General features: G+C 42.1%; 1 protein-coding gene and 1 pseudogene across 6 annotated transcripts; one reads left to right on the top strand and one right to left on the bottom strand.

Moving 5' to 3' along the window:
• Positions 1-399: 399 nt before the first annotated feature.
• LOC144261897 (uncharacterized) lies at positions 400-2,758 on the top strand (annotated as a pseudogene).
• A 4,484-nt stretch (positions 2,759-7,242) lies between these two features.
• RNASEH1 (ribonuclease H1) lies at positions 7,243-23,511 on the bottom strand. Of its 6 annotated transcripts, none has more exons than XM_077812572.1 (9): positions 23,246-23,511; positions 22,446-22,523; positions 22,054-22,175; positions 18,073-18,267; positions 17,086-17,185; positions 16,476-16,530; positions 15,445-15,529; positions 11,625-11,749; positions 7,243-7,782 (listed from the first exon to the last, which is right to left on the bottom strand). In XM_077812572.1, exons 2-9 carry the CDS (start codon positions 22,493-22,495, stop codon positions 7,696-7,698), a joined length of 819 nt encoding a protein of 272 aa, XP_077668698.1. In that variant the 5' UTR covers positions 22,496-22,523; positions 23,246-23,511; the 3' UTR covers positions 7,243-7,695. The 6 variants fall into 6 exon arrangements, 5 of the variants coding, with proteins under 5 accessions (XP_077668698.1, XP_077668697.1, XP_077668699.1 ...); XM_077812571.1 differs by having other exon boundaries at positions 22,446-22,520; XM_077812573.1 differs by lacking the exon at positions 23,246-23,511 and adding an exon at positions 22,642-22,675 and having other exon boundaries at positions 22,446-22,520.
• Between the last annotated feature and the right edge of the window lie 331 nt (positions 23,512-23,842).

Genomic DNA, 23,842 nt, shown 5'->3' with positions numbered 1-23,842 from the left:
AGAAGAAGTGCTCTAAGGTACAAGGAATGGAAGATTATTTTAAATCTCTCAGCTCAGGTTTCTTGGGAGAACGATCACCAGTTGGCATCAGGCCATCTGAGTTTTAGGTTTTGTTACATTCAGTTTAAGAAATTAAAGGAAATAATACAACCGTTTGGGGTATTTTGGGGAGGCTGGGGTTCCAGATTAAAAATCTTATTTTTGAAATTCAGTTTTTCTCTGTATTTTATGTAAAAGTTGATCATTTCTCCAACTATATATTTTAAAGCAAACACATTCACTCCTAACTGGAACAACTTGACATGCTTCATCAGTTACATTTTCAATGTATATTCTGGATTGGTGTTTCATTCAGCAACTGCCCTAATTTTTCACCTGTAATACAGATGCTGAGAGCAAATGCGGGCTCAATGTAAGTTTTTGGACTAGAAAACAGTGTGATATAGTTAGTTGTATGTGGCAGGGCACTAACCAGAGGGAGGATATGTTTTTAAATTCTGTGCAAATAATGAGAGGGTGGATATGTTTTTAAATTCTACTGTGCAAATAACTAAAGGAGATAATGGAACTAAGCATGTGCTTTGACATTAACAGAGAATATCATCTTAATGTGACTTAATTGTTTGTATTAGTAAACAAAGTAGCATGGACAGTTGTATGTGGCAAAGTACACTTTTCTTTAAGTCTTTTTTGTCCTGGTATGTGCCCCATTGGGCCAAAATAGGACAAACTATACTGTTACAGATAAGATATTCCCCAGTAGATACAACTTACGATACAGCCTTGCAGGAAACCTTTGTACTCACTGGGAAATGTAACTAAAATAAGAGTGAATTATGTGAAAGAGCACCAAATGTATTGAGCAAACCAACTAAATACCAGCGGCCTGTGGTAAAATAGGGAGACAGGTAATGGTGAATGTAGCACTCCTCCAATAGCCTTATATGTCTGTGTAAAGGATGCATGGGTGCGCTAATGACTTCGAGCTTAAAGGGTCCATGGAAGATATGAGGGCCTGAGGAGCTTATTGAAGAATTCTCAATAATTCCTGCCCTTCCCTGTAATGTTTCAAAAATAGGACCCTCTGTGGTAAAGCGTGATCATGTACAAGAATTGCTAACTGGGCCAGTTTGGTCATTAAAAATGGACAAATAAGTTGGAAGCTGCAACATTCAGGATGCAAGGCTTGTTGAAACCTTCAAACTCATCCTTATCAGAACTGAGAATGGGTGAATGGTTAATATGTTTTGCCAGAATGCGAAAAGATAAATGAACAAGATGACCAATTAGTTGTGAAGGCTCTTGGTGTTAAACAGCGTAATGTTTCTTTGGCCTTAAGCTGCATGCAAGCCGGGGTACAAAATGTTGTCATAAATCTTAGAGATGGCACAAATGGAATTTTACCTGTAGAAATTTGGAAAATCATATGGGATGCTGCCACACAAAAGGAGCGACAGTTACAAGCTCGGTGGAGATTAGTAAATTTTACTTATAATATTAACATCAATCGTTGCCTATGTATTGACAATAGCAGAAGCTACCGTTGAAAAGGTGTATCCCATTGTAGTCCTACATATTAACTGAAAGGGTTCTGTACTTTATCCAGTGGACCATAGAGCAGGGGTCAGCAACCTTTCAGAAGTGGTGTGCTGAGTCTTCATTTATTCACTCTAATTTAAGGTTTTGCATGCCAGTAATACATTTTAACGTTTTTAGAATGTCTCTTTCTATAAGTCTATAATATATAACTAAACTATTGTTGTATGTAAAGTAAATAAGGTTTTTAAAATGTTTAAGAAGCTTCATTTAAATTAAAATGCAGAGCCCGCCGAACCAGTGGCCAGGACCTAGGCAGTATGAGTGCCACTGAAAATCAGCTCATGTGCTGCCTTTGGCATGCATGCTATAGGTTGCGTACCCCTGCCATAGAGGGTATGGGCTGTATGGGACAATGATAAATGGCAGTCAGTAGATTTAGAAGCCTGTGTTGTAGATCAAGGATTAGGATTTATATGAGAAGAGTCTGCTTTTAAGATCAGCAGTGCATGTTTTAATAGTAATGAAGGAGTGTGCCATTTGAAGTACATCGTGAAGAGACTGATAGGAATACAGTGGTGTACATAGGAAAAGGATGTGTGTTTTAGAACTATTTATAAATATGTGATAATTAATGGAATGTATAATCAAGCTATATATAATTATTCCAATGTTTGTAATGTCATAAAAGTTGAAGGTTGTGATTTTATGTTTACATCACCAGTGTTTACAAGTCAGTTGTTAATTGAAAATTTCACCATGTATCGAAGTTCACACCTCACGTTCATTGGTATGAAGTTGTCATTAATAGCAGAACTTCTAGAACATCAGAATTTACATGGTTAACAAAGGCTAAAGAGCCTGCAAAGAAAATTTTAGTTACTGTACACCATAATGGTGAAAACATAAAACAAATACTAGAGAAAGTAAAAAAGGTTAGAGAACATCAGTGGTGGGAAACACTGGGGATGGTTCCCTACTGCAACTAAGATGTTTGATGTCTTTTTATATCCAATTATAATATTATTACAAATTGTAATTTTAGTTGTGTTAATATGTATATATTGTTGGATAAGGCAGGTAAAGTGACAATTCGAGTGGACAAACCAAGAATATCATATCACACATCGCCTCATCGTGTAGCTGGAGCAGAACTGGATTGGGATATGAGAGTTGCCACCAAGACCTATTATGCTCCACTGATGGCTGCAACGTGCTAGGTGTTGAGGAGGTGGATGCTTGCCCCATACCACTTTAATTGAAATCAATTGGCTGCCAAGGAGGGAATTGTTGTAGATTAAAAGGGGGTTAGCCTGACTCTAAATGGTCCAGAATTACACCTTACAAAAGCTCATGGTAAAACTGTCTGAGACTGGTTAGAACTAGTTAAAGAGAAGGGGGCAAGAACGTAGCAAGCAAGAGAGAGAAGGTTCCAGAATAGGAAAAGTGCACAAACAGTGTGGTTGATAAGACAACACAACAGAGTATAAAAGACAGACTGTGAGGAGAAGTTTGGCACACTGTGGGACTTCTGAGACTCTCACAGGCTACCATCAAGATCCATTGATGCAGACTCCGAGGACTCATTCTGGTGCTTGGCCAGCTCTGTTGTGGGACTTTGCTGCTAGGACTGCATAAGCTAGAGTGCTGTTAATAGTTGCTTAATTAGGCATTCAATAAACTTTACTTAATCAGAGAGTGGACTGGTGTTGTCCAATTACTGGTGTGCCCCAATTCATCCACAAAATTCAGTCAGCACTTGTGGAATCCCTCATTGGAGGTTTTAAAGAACAGGTGGGCCGGGGATGGTCTATGTTTACTTGGTCCTGCCTCAGTGCAAGGAAATGGACTAGATGACCTCTCAAGGTCCCTTCCAGTTCTACAATCCTGGCCCTGTTAGAGATTCACCTTGTACATCCTCTCCCCTCCCCCCCAATCAGGTTACTTAACATCTCTGCTTCAGCTTCCCCATCTGTGTACTAAGGAAGATAATGCTTGCAGGGATCGAGTGAGAAGTGATGTCTGTAAAGTGCTTTGAAATCTTGGATGAAAGCTGCTGTCGAACTATAAGTGTACTACTGCCATCTGTTCAATGAAATCAGGAGCCTCCTATCTGCGTCTCCTTGGCCATTCAGTGATACCAGAGATTCTCTTTTAGCTCCAGTGCCAGCCTGTAGGTCTGGAGTAGGATGAGGTCTATTTACACTGTTGCTGTGAAATTCTAAATGGCTATGATGCGCAGCCTGCAGCGTTCAAAATTGGAGCCTGCATATACTGCAGGTGTAATACACAAAATCCCCTCTAGCAACTCTCCAACATCACAAACTAATCACTGGGGAGGGAAGGTTGATGAGGTAGTATCTTTTATTGGACCAACTTCTGGTGGTGAGAGGGGCAAACTTTCGAGCCACAGAGCTCTTCTTCAGGTCTGGGAAAGGTACTCTGTGGGTCAGCTAAATGCAAGGTGGAACAGATTGTTTAGCATAAGCAGTTAATGTATATTCTAAGGGGCCACTATAGATTGGTGTTTGATGAAGAAAAAAAGGCAGAAATACTGTAGAAGAGATGCTTAGAAGCATTTGTGCTTGCTGTACACAGCATAAATGTAGAGTGTTGATGATTCCTCAGAAAGGCCCTCTCCCCTCCCATATAATTACATAAAGCTATGCTAAAGCAGTGTCAAGAATGCAAAGTCAAGAATTCAAGTTAAGAAATCCCAGAATTAAGGTTGTTCCATCTTTATTTGGTCCACTTTTTGTGTACATATTACAGTGACTTCACTTACATGATTGCATTGTTTTTGCCACAGTATCCCTGCCACATAGGTGGCTGTTCAATATTTCCATTAGTTCTGTTCATTGCTCAAGTGTGTGGCTTTGGCTTTATTTACAGCCCACCATCTAAATCCTAGGCCTATTACAAAATTGTTTATCCATGAGCTTTTCTGTGGCTCAAGTGACTTGCCCAGCATTATACAAAAATTTTGAAGCAGAGGGAGAGAAAGAATCCAACCAAATTTCCAGGGTGGCATTCGATTGGATAGAATTTCCTGGATGGGGGACATATGGAAAAATTAGGAACTGGTCATTTAATTAAAAACAGCCAATGCCTACACACAAGGGAACCAAAGTAAGGTTACACGGGCAACCTTAATTCTCAGATTTCCCAATTTTTGAGTGCTTACATTACAGGCATAATATTCTTTTAACTTGGAACTAAGGAAGCATAAAAAGTTTATTAAACCAGTAAAATTAAGGGTTGAATGTAATTAGAGGCTTTTATAAATGCTCCCTGACAAAGTTAAGATGGAATTAAACCTCCAATACACAAGGCTGCATTTTCACCCAAAGTGACTATTAGAATAGGGTTCTTACATGAATTTAAATAGACTCGAGGTTTGTTTTTTTGAGCTGGCAACCATGGTAAACTGTCTGATGAACCATGAACGCTAGCAGAAGTTCTGCAGGCCACATACAACCCTGCAATACATCTCTGAAGCCAACATTACCCTCAAGTAACCCTCGTGTGAATCCACTTAGAGATACAGCAGTTGCACAGGTATGAAGCTGCTCAGGCCTGCTGATAGCGATTTGTAATGCAGGAAAAGTCCAGTTTACCCATCAAAGCCTACAGTGAGGTAAGAAATTTGCTCACTTTGAAAGTAAATGTTTAATGTATCAGCAAGACACCATGTAGGGAACTCTACAGCTGAGTTTAATAAAGGCCTTGACTAGAGTGGAGATTTGCTCCTTTATAGTCATCCATGTGGTTTAAATGGTATAATCCCTAAGCATAGGAAGGCAAAGCTGTTCTGAGCAGTGGAGCTTATCCTGGTTTCAAGTGGAATAAGTGCCAAAATGACTATCTTTGCCCATCTACACAAGAAATGAGTGGTTCAGCTTATACCAATGATTGGATTTGGGGCAAGACGCCAATCTAGACACAGCCCATGTCATTTGAAGATAATTTTTCATGTTGTATAATTCTAAGAATGTAGGATTTTAAAGAAATTGATATTTTAAAGAACAAAATTTTAGTAAGTATAGAAATGCTAGCATAGAGGTGGTGCAGTTCAGATGGGAAAAGGATCAAAGTGACAGCAATGCAACAAAGAGGGTGTAGCTATAGAGGATCCCCTGCTATTGCGAGGGAAAAGACAAAAAGGTGAATTAAACAGCATGTCTCAAGGTTGACGAGGAATGACTGATGCTGAGGAAAGATGGCAATGGTCAGAACCCGCCAAGTGAATGACCGAGTTGATGGCTAAGTGTCAATCCACTACTGAATGTCAGAAAGAGGAAAAAGCTTTAGTGTCAGAGCATCAAACAAACCTAAACAGCATCGAACAATATAGGGGAAACAGAGGGGAGAGGCAGGAAGTGAAGCTAGGATGGCATAGAGGATTCCACCAAGGGGGGGAAGAAAGAGGCATGGGAAGGGGCTAGAAACAGGAGCCAAATGCATCGTAGAGGGTAAGATATATGGGCCAAAAAAAAAAAAAGGGGCCGATATTGAAGAATGACCATGAAAACAGACTAAGGTAGAGAGCAATGTATAGAGATTGTGAGCAGTCAAGTATGTTTGGAACGGGACCGAAAGAAAGGAAATCAATTAGAATGAGGTCAGCAGAATCAGATGATAGGTAAAGAGAGAAAAGAATAGAAATGAGGCAGGAATGGGGTTAACAGTGGAGCAAGAGAGGGGGTGAGCATGTCAGGACAAAGAGCACAAAAAGAGCAGAATGTGTTGAATTCTTGTTCATGGGGAAAGAAGAATGGGACAGACATAGGGGAGAGGGAAACAGAACAAAAATTACAAAGGTTTAAGAAGGGGAAAACCAGCAAAATAACTTGAAAATCATGGTAGTGCTAGATAAGCAGGGGGCAGAAAAAACAGTGGGAACTCAAATGTGGCACAGGAACAAATTTGCAAAAGCAGGAATCAAGTAGTATGTCACATGATATGGTTATATGTAGATAAGACTCTGACCAGCATGAAAGTCACCAGAATGCACATGGATTAGAGTGTGAAACAATCACTCTCAGTGAACAGGTGTAAGACAATGTAACAGTCAACATGGCAGTTTTCAGTATGAAGTCACTCAGGAGCCCATCTTGTGATGGCAATAGCTGACTAGGGGCCAGTTCGAGGTTGCTTCAGGAAGAAGCTGGAAGCAAAGTCTACAGGGGACTTGAAATTCAAGTGGCTGGAAAAGGAAACCTGTCTAATACTTCCCTGCAGCCTGCTTTGTTGATTGTTACGTCTGCAAGTCTGGACGAACAAACACTTTACAGCAGCTTATACGGATACTATTTAGGGATGTAAAAGGTTAACCAGTAAGCATTAGGCTTACCGTTATATGGGCCTTAACCATCTTAACCGTTTATCCTGGCGAGCGGCTGGCCATGTTGGGCTGCCTGGAGCGGGCCCCCGGGCCACCTGGAGCTCAGCCCCTGCCTGCCTGAGCAACCTAGGTTAATGGTTAACCGGTTAAATGATATAAATGATCAAAATTAACCAGTTAACTTTTTTAACCAATATTTACATCCCTAATACTCTTACGAGCTAACACACAAACAAACGCTTATTAGCATTTGAGGAGGTGCGGTGGGGGAAGTTATGTTTTATAGGATTATGCAGTTCAAATAACTGCCATTGCACTTTAGTATTTTCTACACTATTTGCTTAAAAACAGTGACAAACCTATCAAGTTTAAATTTATTTCAATACTCTTGGTAAAGGGAAAACGTCTAACATATTTCCCTTCATAAACTTTTTGAAACAATTATACTTTGTAAAACCTAAAGTTTTCTCTCAGTTATGGAACATCTAAAAAAATTAACAGGTACTGTGGCAAATGGAACTAAAAACACTAGACACCTTACTTTTACCAATATTTGAATGTTCAGTAAGCCTCTACCAACAAAGCAGCGATTAACCAAGTAACCTGAACACTCTAAAAAAGTAGGTGTGTTTATACAGGACAGCATATATTTAAAATTTTTAAACCAGAAATAAGGTAAGGATAGTTATAACAAAGTTTAAATTAACTTATTTTGAACAATTCCAACAGGAAGTTTTCAAACTGAAAAGAGTATGTCTTATGGCTTAAACAGTCTTTAGTTAGCAAGAACGAAGTTTCCTAGTCTTGATAGCATGCTAGGAGTTTTGTTTTCCAGCTCCTTCTCTTGCAAGTCTATCAGCCACTTCATTTCCTATAAAGCCAGCATGACCGGGAACATGCATCTGTTGAGAGATAAGTCTACAGTTATTTGACACAACACTACCAAGATTCAAATAGTCAAGAGAGACTACACCAAATACATGAGATCTGATCACCTGGTCTGTCTTTATTAATCCCAAGTATCACAGCACCTTTCTAGAGCATTAAGTGATTTCTTCTGCATATAGCAGGGCTTCTCACAGCTAGGATTCTTTTAACTGGTTCCTATCTCAGAGTCAGAGCCCCATTTTATTTATTAAAATGTAGGTAAGCTTTGATAAGTTCCAAGTTCATGAAATGCAGCACTGTCTGGTTTTCAGACACTCCTCTTATTGTGGTGATTTGTTTTGTTAAAATCTGAACAGTTCCACCAATTCTATTCCCAATGCAGCACTACTGGAGAGGGCGTGTAGAGGGGAAGCCTATAAAGCCAGGACTCCCTGAAGTGCCAGAATACAGTGCTCCAGCCACTGTCAGATGGATTTTCTGCTGTATTTGGAGGTTTGTTTTGTTTAGAGCTAGGGGGAAGTTACATAAAGGACAACAGCTTTAAATTTTAGTTCAGTAAAGTTGTTTAACTGCAACCTGGAGATTATATTTCTACTAGTGAGACAAGGTGGGGGAAGACAGTATCTAGTTAGCCTTTGACATCTGAACAGAATACATCAGTGAAGTACAATAAGGGAAGGAACTTCCTTTAGGAAAATCCCCCAAGAGAAGTATAAAGTTTCCACTTATGCCCACTGTATTGTTTTGTAGGGATTACTTAATGGTACATTTCCTTGGATTCTGTTTCACTAGCCATAAAGGCAATGGTGCAGAGATTTGTTTCCGAGTTAGGTATCTTTGGAAGGTTACAGGCAAATTTAGAATAATTAGAAACGTGGCTATGGGGACAATATGTTCTTCTCAATGCTGAATTTATTTCTACTAGAAGAGTTAAAGGTTACAGACTCAATTTAAAATACTATTACTAGTTACTCAGCAAAAAGCTACTGTATCCTGCTTCTACGTTTGAGATAGTTCTTACCAAATTGAGAGCCAACATAGGTATTCTAAGGACTGCCATATTCATGCTTCTAATATTACTGGAAAAGCTTTGAATATGCCACAGAAAATTGGAGTTAGACAGTTTGTTTTGCACCCTGCTGGCAACTGACCAGTTCTGCTAAAGTAAAAAGTTTACTGTGTCAACTTACACACCCCTGAAGACTAATTTAAGAATTCTTATCTTAAATTTTTGACCTTCAGCCCTAACCATCCTCTGTTAGTTTCTCAGTATTCTAGTTTAGATCTGAGCTTTGCTCCCTTTTCCTGGAAATACCCTAGAGATTTAACAGTGTGGGGCTTTTCTTGGTAGGAAATATATGAACAAATGTTTAAGTATATTGTTTGATAGAATCTAGTAGATCCTTTTGTGTATTTCTTAAATTACTTGGTAACAGAATCTTGCTGATTATTTTGGATGGAGCTAATAATTTTCCTGGTACTTATGTGGATTCATGGTAGCTTTACGTTTATTAAAATTCCTTATGATGCTCTTATCTGTGAAAATGTATAAAATATTTTTAGCGGCAAAAGTACATAAAGTTATTTGTGCTTATTCAGTCACACTTAACACCAAATTACTCAGCAGGGTGCATAAAAATCAATTTTAAAAAAATACTATCTAAAGATAGTTTTAATTAAGATACATTATAGCTCAAAGATATCTTCATGGAATAAGGATTATAAATTCTATAGTATGAGACAATATATTCATGTAATGTTTAAGAAAAGTTTTGTAAAGGAGTTCCAATAGTTCATGGATTAGGGACCCAATCTTATGGGCCTCCAGAGGCTTCTGTACAGATTATTTAGGTTAATCTTCTATTTACACAATGGGACTCAGCATCAGAGATGCTCAGTTTTGCAGTTCTCAAACTGTGGATTTGTGTCTCCAGAGATAACATGCTTGTTAACAGCAAAAATGTTTTAAAATAAATTATATATAGAGGTGAGAAGTAAACACATCTCAAACCCTATTGTCCCTCTGCAAATGTGTGTACACAGAGTCAATCCCTTACCTCTTTCTAAAAGTGCAAAGTTTCAAAAAGTTCAATGAATAAAAGATTGTTGGGGCGGAATAGAACTGGACAAGGAGAAGTCTGGAGATAAAATGTGAGACCAGAGGGACAGGCAACAGAAACAAAAGTGAACCTGTTTGAGCAGCTTATTCCAGAAGTCTTAGGTCTTTCCGAGTGTAGCCTTCATTGATTTGAAATCTACCATACCATTCTCTCACTAGAAAGAAAAACCTATAATGGCAGCAGGCCGTAAAAGACCCAGTTTGGGAATATTTTAATGAATTTCCTCTACCTGTGGTTAAGACAGGCATGTGTGCAAAATGCAAACAAAGAAATACAAGGCCTGGTTGCCCAAATGAAACATCATGAGAAGTGTTCCTTCTCAGGAGGAAGCTGCATTGAAGATGATGAAAGGAACATGCAGGATCTTCAGGCTGGTAAACTTTTATTTCATACTTCTTTCCTAAGGACTGCCTGTCTTCCTTCTGGACTTTTCTTGAATTCTCATGTTTGAGCAAAAAATATAGTTGTTACTCTATGCTACCACCATTTCTGATGCAGTTGTGATAAAAAATAAACTGCCTATTTCAGCTAATCTTCTTCTTACAATTTCACCTTTAAAGTAGTACTGAGCGTCAGTGAATGCAATGAATAATACTAAATGAGCAGTATGGTAATAATTAAATGACTGCATTGACTTATTTTGTTTAGGAGAATCCATCCTCAACCTACAGGATTCTGAAGGCTATCCACCTTCAAGATCATCATCATTTTCTATAGTTTCAGAGTTATCTGCCAATGATAGTGTTTCAGTCACATCATGTATGTCACATGACCACAATATATAACCCGTGGCAAAAAGGAAAAGAAAAAAATCTCTATCATCCAAAAACCACCATAGATAAATTTGTGATAAGAACCAGCAGATTACAAAAAAAAAAAAGGTAACTGACGAAAAAATTGCCTGGTTTGTTTATGCGACAAACTCTCCTTTCTGTGTGATTGAGAACCCACACTACATTAACATGGTTCAGTCATTAAGACCAGGGTACAGTCTACCCAAGAGAGCAGATGTCACAGGCAAATTGCTGGATAAAGTATATGAAAGAGAAATTGAGCAGTGTGCAAAAGGTCTAGAGCCAGGGTGGGCAAACTTTTTGGCCCGAGGGCCACATCTGGGTATGGAAATTGTATGGCGGGCCATGAATGCTCACAAAATTGGGGTGGAATGGGATGAGGGCTCCGGCTAGGGTTATAGGAGGGTGCTCCAGGCTGGGACTGAGGGATCTGGAGGGAGGGAGGGGGATCAGGGCTGGGGAAGGGGGTCGGAGTGCAGGAGGGGGTCAGAGGTGCAGTCTCCAGGCAGTGCTTACCTCAAGCAGCTCCTAGAAGCAGCGGCATGTCTCCACTCCAGCTTCTATGCAGAGGCGTGGCTAGGAGACTCTGTACACTGCCCTGACCCTGCCGTTCCCATGGGCTACAGTTCCTGGCCAACGGGAGCTGTGTAGGCACTGTGCGGAGCCCCTTTGCTGCCCCTACATATAGGCGCTGGAGGGGGGACATGCCACTGCTTCTGGGAGCCGTGTGTAGTGGATCAAGCCTCCGACCCCACTCCCTGGCTGGAGCGGGTCAAGCCCCGGACCCTGCTCCCTGGTGGGAACTCGAGGGCCGGATTAAAACGTCTGGAGGGCTGGATGCGGCTCCCAGGCAGTAGTTTGCCTACCCTGGTCTAGAGGGTAAAATTGTTAACCTGAATCTGGATGGGTGAATTTAAAAATCAAATTCACCCTGTTACTCACCCACTGAATTTCCATTCCCTCCGAAAGCTCATCAAGTCTTTCAAAGTCTTCTTTATTTATTACATCTTTTCCTGTGCTTGTTCTCCAGCCATTACTTTTCCAGTTGTCTACCCAACTTGTTATACCTATGGAAAAACAAATTAACGTTTTATTGGAAGACTGTAACTTGTAATTGGAAACTGTAACTAACTGGATATATTTTTAAAATTCAGCAGGAATGTAAATAACTTGTGGCTACTGCATAGGAAGACTACCCATGACCATGCCTTTAAAAAGGAAGTTATTTAGGAAGTTTTACAAATCCTTGCCATGTAAATATCAGGACCAAACACTAGTTACTTCTACTAAAAAAAATAAATACCCTGTTGCTGTTGAAGTCAGGGACAGGTCTCGGGCTTCCATTAATTATTGCTTATTGTCCGCGACCTGTCCATGACTTTTACTAAAAAATACCCATGACAAAATCTTAGTCTTAGTCATTATCTCCGTAACATGCTTTGTAGTTACTCTAGAAACTTCCTGTTATCTCTACAGACTATGGGCATGGTCCCACTCCCAATGACTTTAGTGCTGCAAGACCATACTGTTATCAGTTACTAACTTTCTCCACAATTGCATTAAAGACACAGGTGACAATCTGTGAAATATGCTGATTTCATTCTCTAATACAGTTTTTCAGAATGACTGTCTTTCTAGCATCTTTCCTTACACCTATGCTTCCCCATTGACTGGTATTGATGCTCACCGTTTGTGAGCACAATAGATGAGTTTAGATTCACTTAAGTGCAAGTTTTCCAGGTGAACAGCAATAAATTGAAGTTGAGGGTCTGTTTGCCAATGGAGCTAACAGTGTGCAGCTCTAACTAGAGCTTTACTAACTTATTTTATTTGAAGGTCAAAAGAGGAGCACGTGGTGGGAACGCACAACCACCTAAAAAAGAAGGCATAAAGCAGAACACATTCAGAACAACAAGAAGGGTTACATTAACCTAAAAGTCAGAGAAAAAGTAACAATATTTTAATTAAGAGTTAGAAAGTCCTCTACTACTGGTCAAAGAATGTATTAATTATTAGACAATTTATCCAAGACAGGAGCACCCTTCATTAAACAACTCTACTAGTGAAATAGTTACCAGAATAGAGCTGACCACTTTATGCCTGGCAGTATGAACAAACTGAGCTGTTAATTCTCATTCTGCTAAGGACTCTTTGCAGGAAGCCAGATCAAAAGCTCCTATAACCAGTCCCATCTCCATATTTGTATGAACTGGGAAAGGAACTGCTCAGTAGGAATGGTTAAGAGATGACTGCCCCCTGGTGGGGCAACTGAAGAGAAGGAAACAGATTACTTAATGGATCTGCTCTGCTCCGCCCCATCTTCTGCCTCCTTGCTGGTTTTAATTCCCTGGTCCACTGAGCCCTTGCTTAGCAACTCCTCCACTTCCTGGGGCCAATGCGCCACTCTTTCTCCCACATAGAAGCAGGAGCTACCAGAGTCTGAGACAGTGGGAAATCAGGACAGCTCCTGCATCTGTTCTTCCACCCAAGCATCCCCCTTTCCCTGTCCAGTAGCTCCTTGGCCTCTTCAGGGTGTGGGCATCACCCCTTAGAGGAGGCATCAGATTACTTCCAGCTCATTTGCCTTCTGAGCTGCTGGCTCATGCTTTGGGGGAAAAACAGAAAGATGAAAGTTCTCACCCCCCATGCAAAAATATAAAGTCATTCTTCTGCCAAGAGCCTCTCATATTTTGGGAAAGTATAGAAAAAAAAGTTACACAAAGAATCTCACTCAGTTATCTGATCAACAAGGAAGCCTGACTTGATACTGCTCCCAAATCATTAAGCACATACAAACTTTGTCTTGAAAGCACTTAAATGTATCTACTCATCCCAAAAGCCAGGAGTCAACATTCACATTGTACAATGGGAAAAACTGAGGCATACAAATTGACTTGCCAAAGACAAAGTGATTGTTAGTTTATTAGATCTCAGGAGTTCCTATCAAGAGCTTGTGCTCAGACAATAACAAAAATTAAAAAGGACTCTGGGATGGTGTGGATTGCACCCTCAGCAAGTTTGCAGATGACACTAAACTGGGAGGAAAGGTAGATATGCTGGAGGGTAGGGATAGGATACAGAGGGACCTAGACAAATTGGAGGATTGAGCCAAAAGAAATCTGATGAGGTTCAACAAGGGTAAGTGCAGAGTCCTGCACTTAGGATGGAAGAATCCAATGTACTGCTACAGACTAGGGACCGAATGGCTAGGCAGCAGTTCTGCAGAAAAGGACCTAGGGGTTACAGTGGATGAGAAGCTGGATATGAGTCAGTGTGCCCTTGTTGCCAAGAAGGCCAATGGCATTTTGGGATGTATGTGTAGGGGCACTGCCAGCACATCGAGGGACGTGATTGTTCCCCTCTATTCGACATTGGTGAGGCCTCATCTGGAGTACTGTGTCCAGTTTTGGGCCCCACACTACAAGAAGGATGTGGAAAAATTGGAAAGAGTCCAGCGGAGGGCAACAAAAATGATTAGGGGACTGGAACACGTGAGTTATGAGGAGAGGCTGAGGGAACCGGGGATGTTTAGTCTATGGAAGAGAAGAATGAGGGGGGGATTTGATAGCTGCTTTTAACTACCTGAAAGGGGGTTCCAAAGAGGATGGCTCTAGACTGTTCTCAGTGGTAGCAGATGACAGAACAAGGAATAATGGTCTCAAGTTGCAGTGGGGGGAGATTTACTTTGAATATTAGGAAAAACTTTCACTAGGAGGGTGGTGAAACACTGGAATGCGTTACCTAGGGAGGTGGTGGAATCTCCTTCCTTAGAGGTTTTTAAGGTCAGGCTTGACAAAGCCCTGGCTGGGATGATTTAGTTGGGGATCGGTCCTGCTTTGAGCAAGGGGTTGGACTAGATGACCTCCTGAGGTCCCTTCCAACCCTGATATTCTATGATTCTATGGCCTAGTCTGTTAGAAGAGACCAGCAAAGAACAAGATGCAATTGTGCCTTTTACTTCTTTATGATACATAAAAGATCTGCTTTCATGTTAGAAATTCATGATATGCCTATACTCTGAAATTATAAGTCACAAGGAACTGAAAGTTGAGTAACTGAGGGGAAAAAGGGGTTAGGTCTATTAGAGACCACATTAACACCACTGCCTACTACTTATAGGAGGTCTTGTAAAAAATTCAACATCGTAACCCCTAAGGTGAAACCTCACACTATACACTGGGAGACACCATCCTCCAGCAGTCCTCCATTTAAACCAGGGAAGGATAGACTTGAACAACATTTATAGAGGTAAAAACAAGCAGAACAATCTTGAAGTGTTTCAGGTTCTGTTTTTGTATCAAAGCAAAACAAAAAAAAAAAAAAAAAGAAGGGGGGGGGAGGAGAGAAAGAACAGCCATTTTCCTAATGCTACTTGCTGGCCACTTTTCAGATATACAGCCTACATTTATAGGTTTGGTATTAAAATGAATACACCATTTTGTATATTGCACCCTTTGCTTCTACCAGGGGATCTTTTATTATAGATGTTCAGTATCTGATATTTTAAAATATTTCCTACATCAGTTGCTAAACTAGGTATCCTGTCTATTCCAGAGTTTGATTCAAAAACAGATATGATTTTGGCAAGCTATGGAGAATGTTCTTTTCCCTGCTATTACTGGGAACTGAAATGAGTTATGAAGAATCCCTTCACACACACACATCCCCCAAACAGTTTTACAGAAACAGATTTGTAGGGCTTATACAGTGAAGGTACATGTTCTACATTCAATACACAGTAGAACTGAAATCGTTAACTTACCATTTATAGTGAACTTGCTATCAGTGTAAATAACCAGTTTCTTGATGTTTTGACTCTTTGCTTGCTCTATTGCTTTGCAGGCTGCCTAAAGGATGTGTTTCAATCATAATTCAGAAGATTGTGAACAAAAAAAATACATACAGAAGAAATACAACTAGAGAATTTACTGTGAAGACAGACACACAAAAATTGCAGGAACATATCAGACATCCCAGTCTAGAAGTCTGTCAGAGACAAGATACAGCGTGCCTCAGTGGAAGACAGAGAAGCCAATTATGGAATAACTAGTCCACAGAAGAAACTTCTTAATCCTGCCAGCTAATGATTGGCTCACGCCTTCAACCATGAGGGTTTACATCCTGGTTATTTTCCTCTAATAGAACTGTGGATGTTCTGATTATCCACATAAATGTCTAATGCTGTTTTGAATCCTAAGGTCTTGACATCAGTGATATTTTGTTGTTTAAAAGGTTAGTGATGCATTGTGTTAAAAAGTATTTTCTTGTATCGTTTCTGAATGTCCTTTCAATTTCATTGGATTTTCCTTTTCTTTCCAATAGGAGCACCATTTTATCTTCATTACACTAGATATCGTTCTGTAGACCTCCACCATGCCCACTGTTGTTCATTTCGTATCTAAAACTGAACAGTCCTAATGTTATCTTTCATAGGAAAGTCTTGCCATCATTTGTCTCTGAACTCCTCTCTACTTCTGAGCTGTCTTCCTTGAGACAGGATGAACAGAACTAAATACAAAAAATATTTGAGGTAGAAACCCCAGAAACAGAGAACAAGCCAATGGGAGTTCCAGAAAGCAACTCTGCCAACTCCTATGCAGAAATACTGTTAGCAGAATCAGCAGCTTCCTTTTTGACTTGTATTATTGCAAAATCCCTCACAGCAGAGCCCTACTAAAACTAAATTGAATGTGTGAGAATATTTAGGAGCTTCTGCAGCTAATTAAGTTGTGGCATTATAGTGCTCAATTCTTTTCCACAAGTATAAAACAATTTTAAAACTCCACAACTTACATGTATTTCAGCTCTTTGGTTGGTCTGCCGTCCAGAAAGCCTATCACTAGTATTTCTGTTTAAAAGCAACACAAAATAAATTAATGGTTCACACTACTGCAGAAGTGTATAGCCACAGATTAGGGGCATAACTAAAACCTCCCCTTCAGGGGGACTAAAGTTTTTAAGTGGCAAACAATCTGAAATTTGGGCATGCTTGGCCCTGTTCCTACTGCAGGTTGAGAACAAATCAGTCAATTTAATATAATTATATGTAAACTTATGAAACCACTTAATGAGAGCCTAAATTAAACCTTCCCCAAGATATTAGCCTGGACAAATGCAAGGTGAGTCTTGTTATATTTTGCCTACATTTCTAACCTCTACAGGCACCTTTATTTCTGCATTCAGTGATGGCTGTCATTCAATATTCCAATTTAATAACTGAGTTTACTCTTTCTAGCTCTTTATCTATCTAATTTGGTGAAAGTCTTAGTCAACTAACTGTGTTTTGCATTCTGAAGTTGCTGAATTTAAAGGCCATACAATTTAAGTGTTAAATTACACAAGACCAATATTAGTAAGTTTTTCTACAGCAAGCGATTTAACTATGATCTCAAAAGTTACTTACAAAGGGTGGCCTGGTCCCCAATAGACTCCTACTCCAGCACGTGCCTTACGACGCCCATTACTTGAGCAGCAGCCATCTGTATAAACAACTACAGAGTCACCTGTAAGAGATGGATACATGCAACCTATTTAAAAAGTCACAAAACAATTTGCAATTATTCAAAATCATAAGCCTCTTTAAAATACATAAAATTGTTAACATTTATATTTCCTCCAATAATGCTCTAGCAACTTCTACACATAGAAGTTGTATATATCATTTTGCACAGGTGCATAATCTTTAAAATAATTTTAGCCCCCCCTTTTTCACAAGAACTTAAATTTTTGCCAACCCTGAAGACGATGCTTGTGTGGAAGAGCTTCATGCCCCCAACTCCAGGTCCCAATTTTTTTAAGATGGCCATCAGCCACAATGAAAAGTTAAAATACATGTTTAAATGTGTTCTCGCAAGTGTATTTACTCAGGGTTCTGACATGGTTCTGTATCAGTTAAAATATTATTTCATCCTGTCTACAGTGGCCAAATCAACCTATGTAATAATGGCTAGTGTTATATACTCAAAATATGCTTGATCATAAGATTACTTAAATTTATTATTGCTCTGAAGGCACTTGAAACATTATTATTAGAAAGCCAGAATGGTAATGCTTGCATTCAGATATCCCGTTCTCCCACGCAAAACAATAAAAGGTTCTTCAATGCCCTACCTGGATCACCCATTAGGGAAGACTAGGGGCTAGAAGAGATAACATTCCAGGCATACCGTAAAATGTTAGATTTACACTGTTAAACCAAGCAGCAAGAGTTGAGGGCTTCTCACAGAAAAAAAAACATGCCAAAGCTTCTTCACACTAGAGAATTTCAACTTGAACCAGGTTTTGGCTGTTAGCGAGAGAAGTAACTTTAGGGAGTTGTTAAATACTCTGTTTAAAATACTTTATATTCATTCAATGTACTTCAATAAATTGTAGTCCCAAAGAGGCTTACCCATATATGAGAATTTATCTTTGCTCACTGAAGGTGCCGAATATGTCTCATTGTATTTTACATGTTTTTTGTTAGGTTCTTCCTCAGAAGACTGCTCATATGGTCTCTTGCATGTGCTGCAACTTGGGCTTGCTGTTTCCAGTTCATTCCAGTAGCTGTCACTCTTTTGTGTTAAACTAGATATGCCACTAGTACCTGAGGAAAAAACCAGTATTATACACAAATATAAAAAAAGTTATAATATGCATGCCTAATTGTAGTAGTATTAGAAGTTATTTGTTGAACTAGGGAAAACATTATGGCAGAAGTACAAAGTTAAAGTTCACACCATCCCTTTAATCCCGAACAATTTTTTAAAAAGAGAACACAAATAAACGTACAAGTCATCATTAACGCTATGCTGAAATTTCAGCAATCGGGACATGCAGACATTAAGGTTCATAAATTAACGCAGCCATGTTGCACACATGTAGTATTTTCTATATTGTGTATAGCGGAGCACAGCTTCATGTTTTAATGTTAGAAATTTGCTTTTGTGTTTCCTGGATATTTTTATCTGTGGCAATATTTTTAAACAGGAGTAAATATATTAAAATAAAATTGATAATTAGAAATGAAAAATCTAGTAGTAGCATAATGAATTTAACTTTAGAAGAGGAGTTCAATACTAAGACTGAGCATTAAAGTTCCACAGAAAACAACAATACCTCACATAACTAATCCAAAGCCATCTTTGATTTTTCCTTATCCTGTATGTTTTACTAGATACTGAGGATAGAGGAGCTCAGAGCAGATTTTCAGAAGCACTCAGCATTGCCTTAACTCTACCACCATTAAAAGCCAGTGCTGGGCCCTTTTGAAAATGCCACCCTGTGACAGAGTGCTAGGCAACAGCAGATGAACTACCACTCTGGTCACTGTATCTCCAATTAGCTGCCTGGAAATAAAACTGATTATGACAGTTGTGACTAACGGACAGATTGGGGATGGGCTGCAGAGAGCTATAAGGCTAATAAGTTCATTAGCTCAGAAGGTAGATAAAGCACAGGGGGAGAGAAACAGTGTCTCAGAGTTAGTCCCAAGAGAGATTTCCCACTTTTCCTGTCCTTGACCTAGGGGGTTAAAGATAATATGCTGTTGTAAATAAGATGCTGCAAAGGGGAGGGGGAAACACCATAAATAAACCACACGTTGTGTTTACAATCAGAGTCTCCAAGTGCTATCTGTATGCAGTGGAAGAAGAGCAGAGGGCATGCCTTGTTAAACACCCCTTCAACTATAACAGTAAGGAAAATTATGGAAATATTCTAGTTAGCTTCATGATAAAAGTTTTTCTGACAGTAATTCATCAGTCCTTCTGTGCAACAGCAACTATTTAAATTCAGTTATAACAGTGGTCCCCAAACTTTGTCACACCCCTCCCTTACCAATAATGGAATCTGTGCCCCCCCCCCCCCCCCCCGCCCCACATAGCCACATTCAGAAGCTGGACCAGTGCTGGGGTGGCACTCCTTCCCCGTCCCCCCGGATGGCAGGCCCGGGCCCCACTATGCCCCCCTGAACTTTCCTCCATGCCCCCCTAGGGAGGCACACCCCAGTTTGAGGACCTCTTGAGTTATAGGATACAAAATATAATATATACCACACAACATGGTATAGTTTTCAGAGATGCTGAGCAGGGAGGAAGTTGTGAGGGTGCCTGCATCTCAGAAAAAAAATCAGACTATTATATCCTACTTTTACCTGCTGTTGCTTTGGAAGCAACACCCATTAGTTCTGGAACAGCCTTCGAACTGTGGTAAGGACAAGAAACCTAGCTTGGTTTTTAAGATGAAGCTTTGGTGTGCTGAGACCACTGCTTCTCATGGCGACCTATATTATCTAATTGTTTACTTGTACTCCCCATCTACCGGTATGCATCTGTCTCTTGTCAGATACTAAAAAGTATGTCCACAGTACTGAAGCTCAACTACAATGTTGCAGCTGTGCCACTGTAGTGCCATAGCATAGGTGCTTCCTACATCTAGGTCCCATCAACATAGCTAATCCACTTCTCAGAGATGGTACCTAGGGCAATGGAAGAATTCTGCAGCTGACCTAGATCTACACAGGGGGTTAAAATCGACCCAAGTACATGACTCCAGGTGTGAAATTTTTCACACCTCTCAGGGATGTAGCTAGGTCATCCCAATTTTTAAGTGCAGTCCAGGCCTTGGGCTTTGTCTACACTATACTTTTGTTGGTTAGAGTTGTGAAAAAAAAAAACAAAAAAAAAAACACATGCCCTGGATGGTCATAAATTTCACTGACAAAAGTGCTAGTGTGGGCAGCTCTTGACAACACAGCTAATGCTGCTCATTGGAGGTGGTTTAATTATGCTGGGAGGAGAGCTCTCTTCTGCCAGCAAAGAGCAGATACACGGGAGACCTTACAGCAGTACAGCACAGTTGCCAACTTTCATGCAGTAGATAGGCATCCCAACTTTCACAATAAGACAAAACACAAGCTAATCCCATTTCAAAATGAGGCCCAAACAAGCCAATCCCTTAAGAATCCCAACACTCTATGTGACTAGATCCCGCCAGCATGCGGTCTGCACTTCAACAACAACAACAACAAAAAAAACTTCAAAAACAGACTCCAAGGAGAGACTGCTGAATTGGAATTAATTTGCAAACTGGATACAATTAACTTAGGCTTGAATAGAGACTGGGAGTGGATGGGTCATTACATAAAGTAAACTATTTCCCCATGTTTATTCCCCCCTCCACCCCCCACTGTTCCTCAAACATTCCTGTCAACTGCTGGAAATGGCCCACACCTTGATCATCACTACAAAAGGGTGTCTCCCCCCCTGCCCCCCCGCGCTCTCCTGCTGGTAATAGCTCACCTTAAGTGATCACTCTCCTTACAGTTTCAGAGTAACAGCCCTGTTAGTCTGTATTCACAAAAAGAAAAGGAGTACTTGTGGCACCTTCGAGACTAACCAATTTATTTGAGCATAAGCTTTTGTGAGCTACAGCTCACTTCATTGGATGCATACTGTGGAAACTGCAGAAGACTTTATATACACAGAGACCATGAAACAATACCTCCTCCCACCCCACTCTCCTGCTGGTAATAGCTTATCTAAAGTGATCACTCTCCTTACAATGTGTATGATAATCAAGTTGGGCCATTTCCAGTACAAATCCAGGTTCTCTCACACACACAGACCCCCCCACACACTCACACCAGGGGGAGAGTGGGGTGAGAAAACCTGGATTTGTGCTGGAAATGGCTCAACTTGATTATCATACACATTGTAAGGAGAGTGATCACTTTAGATAAGCTATTACCAGCAGGAGAGTGGGGTGGGGGGAGGTATTTTTTCATGCTTTGTGTGTATAAAAAAATTGTGTACACTTTCCACAGTATGCATCTGTGGAAGTGAACTGTAGCTCACGAAAGCTTATGCTCAAATAAATTGGTTAGCCTCGAAGGTGCCACAAGTCCTCCTTTTCTTTTTGCGAATACAGACTAACACGGCTGCTACTCTGAAACCTGTGCACCCCTGACCCTCGCTCCCTCCCTTGCCCCTGCTTGCCTGGAGCAAAATTAAAAAAGAGCAACAAGCTACAGCAAAAAACATGCCAAACAAACAAGCTAAAAACTAGCCAACGAGCAATTCACAAGCCAATTAGGCCAAAAACAAGCCCAATTTGTGCTTTTTTTTTTGGCAGGTTTGGCATGTCTGCAGTACAGCTGTGCTGCTGTTAGGTTCGTAGTGGAGACCTAGCCTTAGAGCCTAAGTTGCTTGGAGCAAGAGCTGTCACCATCGCAATACACATAATTCTAACAGGAAATACACATGGAGGCATGTGATGGGGTTGCCAGCAGGGCACTGGACTGGATACCCCTGGCCGTCCTGCCAAACCTATGTTCCTGTACAGACGCTGCCCGCTGGCAGGGAAGGGTGGACGGGGCTCGCTGCGGCACTACCTGCTGAATAGGATGAGGACTGCCGCGCCTCGCTGCCCACAAAGGACAAAGCCTCTGCCTCGCTGGCAAATTTCTTGAAGCTGGCGGCCGGGTACCTGTTCACCTGCTCTCGGCACTCCTCCCTGCAACACAGCAGCGACAGGCGGGCCGTCAGCAGGAGCCGTGCGGCCACAGGGATGGGACAGGACCCCGCGGGCTCCTCCTCCTCCCCCGGGCCGACGCGCAAGCCTGGGCTCCCTGGCCGCTCAGGCGACACGGTGCCCCGACCTGAGGGGCTGAAGGAGCCCGCCGGGCAAGGCCTAGTAGGGGAGGGGGATCCAGCCTTGCCCCGTACGGGGAGGAGGCCCCAGCCGGCATGGGAATGGGGACCACCCGGAAGCAGCCACCCTCACCAGCTCTGATAGACTCCGATCCTCCTGCCTCTGCGCACCGCGTAGAACATGCTGCTCCCGTCGCCGCCGCCGCCGCTGCTGGGGACAAAACAAGGGTGAATAAGCGCCGCGAGCAGTCGCCGCAACATGGCGGCGGTACCGCCACCCGGCTCGCCCCTACCGGCCCTCAGCCTCGAGCCTACTGCCGCCCACCAACCTGCCTCCCACACAGACGCTTTGCCCTGCAGCGGCCCCGCTCGCCACCGCCTACTGCGCAGGCGCAAGGCAAAGCCACATTCCCCCACCCTTTGCGCAGGCGCAACCTAGCGCCGGTACGCCACTAGCGCACGCGCAATGCATCGGTCTCACATGGCCTGCCTATTGCGCAGGCACCGCCCCATTCCGTCGCCCAACGTCTCCTACCGCGCAAGAACCTCGACTGCGCAGGCGCATTGCGCAGTCTTCTTCGGAGTTCCTTCCTTTCCTCCTAGGACTCGCTAGACCAGCGAGGGCTGGGAGAGAAGGGGCAGGCGGCGCGTTACAGGTCCCGCGCGGGACCAAACTGACAGAACATGCGTTTTCATTAAAGCTGTTCTGGTGGAAGCGGATCGTTCCCAAATGCAGGCTGGAGCCGATACGTCTCCATGCGCCAGACCCCTCTCGCCAGAGCACAGGCCACGTGGCCGACCCCCACGGTCACACCCAGCTCTCCAAACCAGTAGGGCAACGCCTGTTTCGGCGCGCGCCCGCCCCTGAGCTGGCTGAACTCGCAGGGCCGGGGCCAGGTGCCTTCACCTGCCCGGCAATTCCCCGCGCCTAACCTCGCCTCTTGCTGGCCTTCGCTGTCCCTTTCCTCGGCCTGGCGGATGAGCAGCGGCCGGGCTGCTCCTGCCTTCCAGTCTCAGGCGTGCTGCTGCGGGGCGGAGGGAAGAACCGTCTCGTTGCCCCTCAGGAGTGCAGGGGGAGCAGAGCTGCCGGACTCCCAGCGGCTCTTTCGGGTTCGGCCCCTAGGCTGGCGGCGTGCTGCGGTGCTGGTGGGGGCAGCGCCAGGGAGAGAGTTTTGAAGCAGCTCTGCTCAGGAAGGGGCAAATGGGGGCAGGCGTCGCGACCAATCAGAGCCGCAGCGGCTGAGGCGGGAGCGACGCATGGCGCCGAGTGGCTTTGGCGCAGCAGGGGCAGAATCTCTTGACAAAGTGGTTTGCCCGCGGTGACGCCCAACTCTGTGCCGAAGGGGCTCCCCTTTGAATAGAGGTCGGTCATGGTTAAATGTTTCTCCATTGTTAGCCCTGCGTGGCCACTTATCACCCCTTCGGATTTCATCCCAAGAGGGAGGTAAAAAGACAGAGCACGAAGAGCATCCTTACAGTCAAAATGGAGTTTGCAGCTTAATAAAGATATATACAGAGTTCAAAATCCCA

The sequence above is a fragment of the Eretmochelys imbricata genome, chromosome 3, assembly GCF_965152235.1.
Source record: "Eretmochelys imbricata isolate rEreImb1 chromosome 3, rEreImb1.hap1, whole genome shotgun sequence".
NCBI classification, from domain to species: Eukaryota; Metazoa; Chordata; order Testudines; family Cheloniidae; genus Eretmochelys; species Eretmochelys imbricata.
This window is presented reverse-complemented; position numbering and strand designations above follow the sequence as displayed.